This window comes from Phyllobates terribilis, unplaced genomic scaffold (genome assembly GCF_046119375.1).
Source record: "Phyllobates terribilis strain yellow unplaced genomic scaffold, ASM4611937v1 Scaffold_5__5_contigs__length_657084704, whole genome shotgun sequence".
NCBI lineage: Eukaryota > Metazoa > Chordata > Amphibia > Anura > Dendrobatidae > Phyllobates > Phyllobates terribilis.
The window spans coordinates 20054253-20066925 of NW_027362765.1; the positions used below are offsets into that span (position 1 = coordinate 20054253).

Below are 12673 nucleotides of genomic sequence, written 5' to 3' on the forward strand. Positions count from 1 at the left end.
CCGGCAGTATTTCTAAAAACACCACCTTAGAGGTCATGGCCTTAAGCTTCTCTCCTAGTTCCCTGTAATCATTTTTAAGGACCTTCCACCTCCCTCTAACTTTGTTATTGGTACCGATGTGTACCATCACCGCTGGGTTTTCCCCGTTCCCACCCAGCAATCTGTCTATCCGATCTGCAATATGTCGAACCCGAGCACCCGGCAGACAACACACTGTTCGGCATTCACGGTCTTGGCGGCAGATGATCCTGTCTGTCCGCCTCATTATAGAGTCCCCTACCACCAACATCTGTTTTGCCTTTGCTGCACTCCTATTTCCCTCCTTCCTACAGCGGTCATTTTCCTGGTTGCTAAGAGCAACGTCCTGCTGTAGTGATCCGAGTCCTGGGCTTGCTTTCCTAATATCCACCAAACAGGCATATTTACTAGGTTCTGTCAGATCAGGTGCGGGCTCCCCGGCACTTTTACCCCTACCCCCTCTTGTAACATTTTACAAGCTACGTACTTCTCCATCCTGATCTTCCCCACCTCCACCCTCCTCCATATCACTGATACTAGAAGAAAGAAACGTGAAACCACTAGGAGCCATTATCCTCCAGTTCTGTCATAATCCAACACTGTAGCCTCCCTGGAGAGCCCAGAAGTACATGGCGTTCAGTGCTCAGAGACACGACCGAGGTGAGGCGGCTAAGCCCGACCACCACTGAGCAAGACACAGAAGTACAAGGTGTTCGATGTTCAGTGCTCAGAGACACTGTGTTACGACTACGACAGTGTTAGCACTGCCAGAATCCAGTAGCCGGAGGAGCACGAGCAAGAAACAGCAGGCAGAAGCAGAATTTCTTGCAAGTAGCAGTAGGAGATGTAACAACAGTCCGTAGAGAAGTGGAAACAGTCTGGGTAAGATAGTTCTCAGAACAAGGAGCTGGAGACTGAACTAGACACAGTACTCAAGCAATGAGTGAGGTATCCATGTGGCTTTAAGTAGACCCAAACAGGAAACAAGATGGATTCTAAAGGTTCAGAATCTTCCATCTTAGTAAAGAGCAATTACAGAACATAACAGCAGCCTCCAATGGTATGGGTAAGGAGTGGAATAGCAGCACAATTATGAAGCTGAGCAATAGCAGCCACTAGTGGTCAAACTGTAGAAAGACAACAGGAATCCTGACACGTCTGAGGTGAGGAGGCTGAACCGATCTTATTGAATTGCTGAATGGGAGTATGATATCAAAAGATCCTCTGCAATTAGCATTCTGGGCTTTGCAGAGGATTTACCTACAGATGATTTAAGCAAGATTGCTATTGCACGCTTTCTTTATGTGGCCAGGAAATTGCTATCCAAATATTGCAAGAAAATCTTGATTGTTCTGTAGGACAATGTTCTATTGTAGCTTCAAAATCTCAACAGCCCGGTGCTAGGAGAGGCCTTAAAGATGAAAGAGTAATAACCTAGCCCCTTCCTCACTCGACCTAAACACCAGTGATAACTTGTGGGCCTTATTAAACGTGAGAGTTACTGTAAAGGAGAACAGTACCCTCTCTGATAAGTGTTTGGGAGGCTGTGGTTGATGCTGCCTAAAAAGTTGATAGTCAATAGTTGAAGTAAATGACAGACTCCAATGATAGAGGTTATGACAGTTTTTAAAAAGAAGGGTCGCTATATTGTTCACTGATATTCTTTATGGAAATGTCAGAAAATTATATTTGCACATTTAGTTGTTTTGGTTATTATTCTCACTATAACCAATGAAAACAAACAATTGAGAAAATTTGAGCTCTCAAATTAGTTGCATAATAATCATTGTCTCTTAAGAAAGACAAAACCACACTTTTGCTTTTTTAAATTTGGATTGGCCAACAGCTCAATAATAAAATTAATAATCCAAAATACAAATTGCCAAATAATTGTTGATGGCCACATAACTGTGAAATAGGTTATCCTGCAATTGTTTGAAGAACGCCCCCCCAAAACATCGCACAAGTGTTCTGATCTACCTTGCAGCGTCTCAGCATGGTCAACATGTGAAGAAATTGAACTTATACCTTTTACCGGGATTGCCATACACCATGGGTGAATATGGTGAAAGTATATGATGTTTACATTTGAATATGTGAGTACATAATACACAACATTTTATATGCATAGTAGAGCATTGTATGTTATGTTTCTTTTTATTATGGAGTAGTAAAATAATGCACCGAGCAAAGTCGGAAGAAGACCAGGTTCAGTGAATTTCAGTGTTCATGTGTAGGAGTTAGTAAGCTGTGAAAGGTCTAGAAAGGAAATAGACAGACTGGCACTCCCATGTACTGAAGAATTTTTCAAGGTTTTCCATCAGATCATCAACTCAAACATGATTAATGACATGTTCCGGCTCTACATGGGTTAAAAAGAGATATTATCAAAACTACAGCAAGCAACCCACCATTGACAGATTCTATTTAGGATGCAGGGGGAAGTTGTTTGGTCTCTTGGTTCTTGTTCAGACTGAGGATGGAACTGTGGTCACAGATGGGGTATTTCACCAATTATCATGTTTCCCCATTTCCTTGCTTAATATGACAGGCCTCATCACATTTTTTCTTTCCGCCCATTGCAATTACTATGCCTTGGAAGGCTTAGAACATTAGACCACAGCTTTGTCACAGCTGCCGTAGATTTCTCGATTTATTTATTTTTTCTTTGCTGGCTTCCCGTCATATGAAGGGAGTGGATTAGGAGGTCCATTGAGTGTTGTCAGTTCAATTTTAACTTCTGGCTCAATATGTGGTAGATATTGGTCGCCACAATGAAGATGAGATGAAAGTTTAGCTTCACTCCTGTGCTAGGATGTAGAAGTCTCAGTCCTTCCTTGGTTCCTTAGAGAGTTCAAACATCCCACAAAGTACTTAAAAGCGTCCAATAAGGAGACTGATGGTGGCTTTAGGTGGGTAAATTCGGTTCTTCAAGTACAATCTTTGGTTACTGGAATAACTGATTTTATTTCTGAGGTGGTTCAATACCTACTTCCAGTTAGCTGTGGGATATGCCTAATAGCTCTTATTGATAAAAACCAGTGGCAACATCATACCCATATATTGCGACATGAGAGTCTTTTCAAAGCATGCAAAGTTATAGTGAGGAGATGGAAAGAAGGCTCCCTAGCTTGGTTCAGTGATGTAATATGGTTATTACAATTATTTCCTATGGAAGGATAATTATGAAAATAAAAGCACCAATTCAAGAAAAACATTTATTGCTAAATTTTTGCCCTAACAATTTAAACTTTTGACGTTTTTATGGTAGTCCCATCCAGCCTTGACTAAATATGTGAAACAGGGATAGGGTGAGGCTATACTCACCTGTGTAATTCACAAAAATTTAAGCCACTTAGGTAGTGTAAATATTGCCTGCTCCAGTCACTGACGACAGTTAAAAGATGCACCTTTCATTAAGTGGCGTGTGCCTCTTAATGAAGTAGGTGCACCTTACTCGTGTGCCCCTTTCATTAAGCATAGCATTCACAAAGCCAGTCTTAACAAATTGGGGCCAAAGTGTCTTAACAAAAAAAATTCTGTGATCCTTAACGTAAGTCAATATTTATACACAAAAATTAGCTGTCTCAACTCTATAGGTTCTGAGGCTTTAACTTAAAGCGTTTGTTAAAAAATAAAAAAACAAGCAGTACTCACCCTCCCCCCACCGGGTCCACCGTTGAGTTTCCGCAACTGCTGCTCCCGTTATCTGGCATTGGTTGCGGCACGGACATCACGGCAGCTAATTACTTAGCTCGGCGGCTCTGTCAGTGTAGAGAGGAACACTGATTGGCTGGCGTGCGGTCAACCTGATGTCACTGCCGCAGCCAATGTCAGACACTGGGATCACTGGTTGACCCACGAAGGGAGAGCTTCAGCACGGTTTATATTTTTTAACAAACTTTAGCCGAACATTACCTGAAAATTTTTATTAATGACTAGATGTACCCGGCCACGCGTTGCTGTGGCTCAGTGTTGTTAAATGGAAAAGAATGAAAAGAGAAAGCGCACGTTTCTAAAATATTTAATTTCACAATGCTTGTGGATATACAATATTTTTTGTTGTTCCATTGTCTGTGTAGATATAGAGATTATCTGATTTGCCGACTCTAGAACACGCAGCATATAACTGTCCATGTGAGAAGCAATCCGTGTCTAGATTTAAACCGCAAAATTCTAAAGATTGGCCTTGAGCTTTGTTGATTGTGATTGCAAACACCAATCCAATGGAGCCGGGCATGTCAAGGATTGCTAGTTATGCAATTCCCTAGTACAGAGGGAATGTGACCGGAGGGGGCGCAGAGATGAAGGCAGGCAGCAGAGGAGGAGGGGGTGATCCATTTGACATGTCCCGGGCCGGTACTGGCCAGATCACAGCGCAGATCCCGCCGGTGGCGCAGTGAGATTTGCACTTGCTCGCTGTCCGCCCACTGTTGCGAGGCTCGGGCCCAGCTCAGTGCCCAGAGCAGAGGCTGCGTCCTGCGCCTCTCCCTGCAGCCTCCCTCTGTCCTTCCCTCCCTCCCCCGCTTGTTGTTGCATGGTCGGAAATAAGACTCACCTGCCAGAGAAGAAGCCACAGCAGCGGTGCCGGAGAGCAGAGGCGGCCGCCTCTCAGGCGATGAGCAGCAGCGTCTTTCGGCCTCGAACAGACGGTCATTCCCCTTCACCCCAGTTCCCACAGGAGACACGAAAGGAGCAGAGCACAGGCAGCGGCTGGGGCTAATGAAGGAGGGGGAGAAGGGTTTATGAATGAAATGTCACTAAGGGGGGGGAAATGCCGGGCGGCCGGGGAGAGTCTGACTGAGGGGACTGAGCTCGTAACACCCCCCTCTCGCTGTTGCTTTTACGTCCAACAGCTGGTATATAAAAACAGTAGGTATATAAAAACATGCGCGTATTAGAATGCAACGTTGTGTCAAAATTTCAAAGCAATCGGTGAAGAACTTTCAAAGATTTAACAAACAAACATTTACATTTTTATTTATATAGATTGGTAATGAATTAAGATGCCCCTCACCTAATTTCTAATAGTTTCGCATTTTTGCCTTGCGTGAACATTTCAGGTCATTAAACTGCTTTTAATATTTGACAAAGATTACCCAAAAATCACAAAATGCTGTCCTTTAAATAATGATTTACCATCTTCCCAACCTTTCATTTTTTTCCATCCCTTCTTCCAGGAGCCATAACTTTTTTACTTTTCGTTCCACATAGCCATCTGAGGGCTTGTTTATTGCTGTTTGTCACTCCCTGCCGTCTTCCTCTTTTTTTTGCCGTAGTAACTCCAGCCTGTTCACTCTAGGCCGAGATTTCTGGCAGTGTGACATTATGACACGCAACGCACAGTAACCTCCAAAGCCTAGTCCTAAACAAGCCAGAAATACTACGGCAAGATGAAGAGGCCAGGAGATGGAGCTTGTGACAAGGAAAAGAAAAGGCAGTGCTGATTAACAGACTGCAAGCAGTGGTGGGGCCAGACCGGTGAGCTGTGAGGTGAATATAATTTTTTTTACATTTTACTTTTATTTTATTTTTTGGGGTCTAGAGATACCCAAGATCATAATAAGGCACATTCAATTTGAAAATAATTACTTAGCTGCAATTTTCCAGAAAATCCACGTGATTTGGTGAATTTTAATTTGATCAAATCTTCTCATCTCTAATCGGCACTCCCATAATATGGGCATTTTCCATACAACATATTGGGCTGTTAGCATCAAAAACAAATTGTTATCTTATGAAGAAAGCTGAGCTTCTGATATGTCTTATGAATAAGGAAAAGTTGTGATATCTCTGTGTGAAATTCAGAGATTAGTTTTGGTGTTAATTCTAAGATCATGCTCCTTCAACCCTCCGTAATAGTGCCTATGTCATAAAACAAATGTAAGAAAAAAGGTTACCTTCTGTGTACGTTCTTTGATGTTTAAAGAGATGGGACTTGTTGTTTTACGGCTATTTAGATCTGGCTTTTGGATAAAACACTTTCCACATACAGTATGTTAAAGTGTCTTCTGCTCTGTGTGAGTTTTTTGATGGCTATAAAGGAATGATTTCTTGGTAAAACTTTTATCGCATTCTGGGCATGAGTATGGCTTCTTCCCTGTGTGAGTTCTTTGATGTCTTAGAAGATCAGAATTCTGGATAAAACATTTTCCACATTCTGAACATGAATAGGGCTTTTCTCCAGTGTGAATATTTTGATGCGTTTCCAGAGATGATTTTTTGGTAAAAAGTTTCCCACATTGGGAGCATGAAAAAGGCTTCACTCCTGTGTGAACCCACTGATGTCTAATAAGGTTTGATTTATCATTATAATGTTTCCCGCACTCTGAACATGAATACGGCTTTGCTCCTGTGTGAATTCTCTTGTGTTTAACAAGCCCCCATTTCTGTTTAAAGCATTTCCCACATTCTGAACATGAATAAGGCTTTGCACCTGTGTGAATTCTCTGATGTCTAAAAAGATCTGTTTTATCTCTAAAGCATTTCCCACATTCGTCGCAAGAAATTGGCTTCTCCCCTGTGTGACTTCTCTGATGTTTCACAAGATATGATTTCCAGGTAAAACATTTCCCACATTCTGAACATGAAAATGGCTTTTGCGCTGTGTGACCTCTTTGATTTATGACACCTCTTATGTCACATTTATTTGTCTGTAATGAATCAGAAGAGAGGACTTGTTCAAAAGGTTCACATGATAGATCGTTGCTGTGAAGGGCTATATTTGGAATTAGCACATGCTCTTCATATGTATCTTGTGTGAGACCACGATCATCTGCTCCACAATCTAAAGATATCCAATATCCCTCTGAGCTCCAGGGACAGTCATCTGCCAAGAGTAAAACTAATTATTTTTAAATAATATCATCTAAACTTTATACTGATATTTTATAAAATTTATAAGTGAAATGTTGGTACAAATTACAAGGCATGCAGCCAGATTTACTTATTTAACAAAGAAAGTGATGCAAAATTTTACATGAACATAACAGAAGATAATGGCTTCTTAGTCCCCAAACTGGGCAAAATCCCTCTTCAGCACTGACAACAGATATTGAAGAAATCAGCCTCGTTCTCCTATCGCCGATCCCCTCACCTCCGTGGTCCTGGTCCGGCATCCTCCGGCTCCCCTGCTGCATCTGGCCGGGGTGCGCGCGCCACGCGCAGTTCCCCGGGCACTGTATTTAGGGTGCTCCCTCCCTTTCAAAGGAGCCGCGCACGACGTCCTAAAGAGTCCCCAGCCAATGGCCGGAGGACTGCCCTTATATAAGGCACCAAAATGGAGGTGCCTGTGCAAGGTTGTTGTTTGTGTGCTAACACTCTCAGCCCTCAGGTTCCAGTGCCCGCCAGCCTGTCTATCAGCTGTGCCCGCCTTCCTGCCTATCAGCAGTGCCCGCCAGTCTGTCTATCAGCCGTGCCCACCTGCCTATCTGCCGTACCCGCATCACCTGCCTGTCTACCAGCTGTGCTCATCTGCTGTGCCTGTCAGCTTTGGCCATCAGTCCCGTGGGAGTCGCCTGCTTTCACACAAGGTCGGTCCTAGAGTGGCACCTGGTTCACCTTCCCGGTTCCTCCTTGGTTCACGGAGTCAACTAAGCCGCCGTGTGGCCAGGGTCGGTCCGGGTAGGCACTTAGTTACGCCCCTTTGGTCCCTCCTTGTATCACAGCACAGAGTTTCCACCACCCAGATCCGGAACAGGTTGATTTAATGTCCATATTCCAGTTGTATTTTTACCTCCATATTAACCCCTTTAAAGCCCAAGACGTATTAATACGTGTCAGTGCCCTGGGCTTTAAGAGCCTGACCCTTATTAGTACGTCATCGCGATCGCGTGCGCACACAGGCTGTGCGGGCGCGATCGCCGCCGGGTGTCAGCTGATTGTCACAGCTGACACCCGGTACTATGTGCAGGGAGCGGTCCCGCACCGCTCCCGGCACATTAACCCCCGCAATGCTGTGATCAAAGTCGATCGCAGCATTGCGGTGGCAAGGGGAGGTGATCGCAATACTCACCTCCTCTTCCGGCCTCCAGCGCTGTCTGCCGCGGCTTCCCGGATGTTGCCATGATGACCCGATGTCTTCATGACAACATCCGGGTCACCAGACAGCAGAAAGATATTTTGGTCATGCGCAGTCCATAGTGGGACAAAGTATAAAAGTAAAAAAAGTGTCAGAAAGTGAAAAAAAAAAAAAAAAAATTGTAAAAATATAAAAAAAAAAAATAAATAAATAATCCACCAAAAATAAAAATATAATGTACCCATCAATAAATATTATTATGAAAAAAAAACAATAAAAGTACACATATTTGGTATCGCCGCATCCGGTACGACCTCACTTATAAAATTGTCCCACTAGTTTACCCCATCAGTGAACACGGTAAAAAAAATAAAAAAAACGAAGCAGAAAACAATGCTTTATCACCATACCGGCAAAAAAAAAATTGAATAACACGCGATTAGAAAGACGAATATAAATAAAAATGGTACCGCTGAAAACGTCATCTCATCCTGCAAAAAACAAGCCACCATACAGCTCCATCAGCCGAAAAATAAAAAAGTTATAGCTCTCAGAGTAAAGAGATGCAAAAAAATATTTTTTTTCTCTAAAATTGCTTTTATTATGTAAAAGCGCCAAAACATAGACAAACAATATAAATGTGGTACCGCTGTAAACGTACTGACCCGAAGAATAAAGCTACCTTATCAATTTTACCACACACGGAACAGAATAAAAAAAATAATAAAAAAACAATTCCTGAATTGTTGGTTTTTGTTTATTCTGCCTCCCAAAAATCGGAATAGAAAGCGATCAAAAAATGGCACGTGCCTGAAAATGTCACCGATAAAAACGTCAACTCATCCCGCAAAAAACAAGCCGTCACATGACTCTGTCGGCCAAAATATGGAAAAATTATAGCTTTCAAAATATGGCGATGCAAAAACTAGATTTTACAAAAAAAACAACTTTTAGTGTGTGACAGCTGTCAATCATAAAAACCCGATATGATTCTGGTATCTCTGTAATCGCACCAACCCGAAGAATAAAGTCGTCTAATCACTTATACCGCACGAGGATCGGCGCAAAAAATAAACTCTAGGGTTGGGGTTAGGGTTGGGCTAGGGTTAGGGTTGGACTAGGGTTAGGGTTGGGGTTAGGGTTGGCGTTGGGCTAGGGTTGGGGTTAGGGTTGGGGTTGGGCTAGGGTTGGGATTTTTTTCAAAAGTAAAAAAAAAAAAGATGACGATATGGCAACTAGTGTTGAGCGCAAGTGCTCGCTACTTGAGTTGGCATCGGGGGCTCGGGTATGTATTGAGTATCGCGGGTGCTCGAGTGACATGCTCGAGTCTCCGCCCCATATGCTTTGCGGCCAAAAAAACTCGCGGTGATTGCCTGCCATGCACGAGCAATCCCCGCATGTTTTTTTTGGGTGTCTAATAACCGTGAAACATGCGGGCGGGGACTCGAGCATGTCACTCGAGCACCCGTGATACATGGTGCATACCTGAGTACCTGATGCAAACTCAAGAAATAGCGAGCACTTGCGCTCAAGACTAATGATAACTTATTTAATATGATGACCTAATGTTATCAAATTCTGTGTCGTACCTCTGGGTTCAAAATGTTCACTATACCCCTAGATAAAATCCTTGAGGGGCGTAGTTTCCAAAATGAGGTCACTTGTGAAGAGTTTCCACTATTTAGGCACATCAGGGGCTCTCCAAACGCGACATGGCGTCCGCTCTCGATTCCAGCCAATTTTGCGTTCAAAAAGTCACACCGTGCTCCTTCCCTTCTGAACTCTGCCGTGCGCCCAAACACTGTATTTTCCCCACATATGGGGTATTGGTGTACTCAGGAGAAATTGCACAAAAGTTTTTTGGGGTCCATTTTCTCCTCTTACCCTTGTGAAAATAAAAAAATTGGGGCTAAAACAATTTTTGTGGAAAAAGTTTGATTTTATTATTTTCACGGCTCCATGTTATAAACTTCTGTAAAGGACTTGGGGGTTCAGGGTGCTCACCACACATCTAGATAAGTTCCCTGAGGGGTCTAGTTTCCAAAATTGTGTCACTTGTGGGGGATTTCCACTGTTTAGGCACATCAGGGGCACATCCGCTAATTATTCAAGCAAATTTTACATTCAAAAAGTCAAATGGTGCTCCTTCCCTTCCGAACCCTGCCGTATGCCCAAGCAGTGGTTTTCCCCCACATATGGGGTATCTGCTTACTCAGGAGAAATTGCACAACAATCTGCATGGTGCAATTTCTCCTGTTACCCTTATGAAAATGCAAAATTGGGGGCTGAAAAACATTTTTGTGGGAAAAATGTGAACATTTAATTTTTACGGCTTAATGTTATAAACTTCTGTGAAGCACCTGGGGGTTCAAGGTGCTCACCACACATCTAGATAAGTTCCCTGAGGGGTCTAGTTTCCAAAATGGTGTCACTTGTGGGTGGTTTCCACTGTTTAGGCACATCAGGGGCTCTCCAAACGCAACATGGCGTTCAAGCAAATTTTACAATCAAAAAGTCAAATGGCGCTCCTTTCCTTCCGAACTCTGCCATGCGCCCAAACAGTGTTTTTTCCCCACATATGGGGTATCTGCGTGCCCAGGGGAAATTGCACAACAAATTTTGGGGTCCATTTTTTTCTGTTACCCCTACAAAAATAAAAAAATTGGTTCTAAAGTAACATTTTTGTGAAAAAAGTTAAATGTTCATTTTTTTCTTCCACATTCCAAAAATTCCTGTGAAGCACCTGAAGGGTTAATAAAGTTCTTGAATGTGGTTTTGAGCACCTTGAGGGGTGCAGTTTTTAGAATGGTGTCACTTTTTGGTATTTTCTGTCATAAAGGCCCCTCAAAGTGACTTCAAATGTGATGTGGTCCCTAAAAAAATGGTTTTGGAAATTTTGTTGGAAAAATGAGAAATCGCTGGTCAACTTTTAACCCTTATAGCTCCCTAATAAAAAAAAATTTTGGTTCCAAAATTGTGCTGATGTAAAGTAGACATGTGGGAAATGTGATTTATTAACTCTTTTGAGTGACATATCTCTCTGATTTAAGGGCATAAAAATTCAAATTTTGAAAATTGCAAAATTTTCTAAATTTTCACCAAATTTCCGTTTTTTTCACAAATAAATGCAAGTGATATCGAAGAAATTTTACCACAATCATGAAGTACAATATGTCACGAAAAAACAATCACAGAATCAGGGGGATCCGTTGAAGCGTTCCAGAGTAATTACCTCATAAAATGACAGTGGTCAGAATTGTAAAAATTAGCCTGGTCATTAACGTGCAAACCACCTTGGGTTGTAAAGGGGTTAAACATGTGTTGTCATCTACACCAGTATAACATATTAATGCATGTTATGTGTGTTTTGGCTTAAGGAGTGAAAATAAAGCTAAAAAACTGACAACACTTAGAACTTAAAACAAATAACATAGCAGCTGGTGAATGATGAACCCAGGCCGAATTAGCATAAGAGGCTCGTGGAAAAATTGTCTATTAATTGTTTTGTTTTTGTTTTTTTTTACAAAAAAAAAGGCTGTTATCAGTTTCTAATTATTCAGGTTTTTTTTTGCTATAATAATGTGATAAGTGTGTCATGTGACACAAATTCAACATGAAGATCTGGATGACCATGGAGACAGTTTCACCCTCAAATGAAGACAGATCCTGACTAGTATCTGAGGAGGGAGCAGGAGGAAATGCAGGTATAAAAACCTCTGCACTCGGGCAGTATTGTCCTATTCATGTAAAAGAACAGAAGACTTTCCACCCACCTGCCGAAGTAATTTTATTTTATTCTTTTGTTAAGAGTTCTTTTTTTAAAAGACACGTGTCACCCAGCTTTTTATATACACTACTCAAAAAAATAAAGGGAACATTTAAACAACAAGTAGAAATGATAGGCAATTAGCAAGACACCCCCTATAAAAGAGTGGTTCTGAAGGTGGTGACCACACACCATTTCTCTATTCTCATTCTTTTTGACCGTTGTTTTGGTCACTTTTGCATTTTGTCATTGCTCTCACCCCTAGAGGTGCAGTAGCATGAGGCGGTGTCTATAACCCACAGAAGTTGCTCAGATAGTGCAGCTCATCCAGGATGGCACATCAATGCAAGAAGGGTAGCTGTGTCTGTCAGCACAGGGTCCAGAGCATGAAGCAAATACCAAGAGACAGGCCAGTACCCCAGGAGATGTGAAGGGGGCCGTAAGAGGGCAAAAAAAACAGCGGTTGTAGCCTTTGCCTCGTGTTACTGTACCTCTAGGCATGAAGAAATGACAGAATGCATAAGTGACCCAAACAACAGCCAAAAAGGATGAGAACAGAGAAACGGTCTGTGGTCACCACCTGCAGAACCACTCCTTTATAGGGGGTATCTTGCTAATTGCCTATCAATTCTACCAGTTGTCTGTTCCGTTTGCACAACAGCACGAGAAATTGATTTACAATCAGTGTTGCTTCATAACTGGACAGGTTGATTTCACAGAAGTGTGATTGACTTCAAGTTACATTGTGTTGTTTAAGTGTTCCCTTTATTATTTTGAGCAGTGTACATGTTACACGCACACCGCAAGGTTCAGATAGGGGCGAGAGAGGTTACATGAATCCTGGGGAACCGTTACTCAGGGCGACCATA

General features: G+C 42.3%; 1 protein-coding gene across 1 annotated transcript in view; it reads right to left on the bottom strand.

Annotated features, from left to right (window-relative positions):
* Nucleotides 1-4027: 4027 nt before the first annotated feature.
* Nucleotides 4028-12673, bottom strand: part of LOC141270599 (uncharacterized) — a 52907-nt gene continuing 44261 nt past the window's right edge. Inside the window, exon 10 of the mRNA XM_073680679.1 lies at nt 4028-6484. Coding sequence (XP_073536780.1) covers nt 6018-6484 — 467 coding nt within the window. The 3' untranslated portion in view covers nt 4028-6017. The remainder of the gene's footprint in view (nt 6485-12673) is intronic.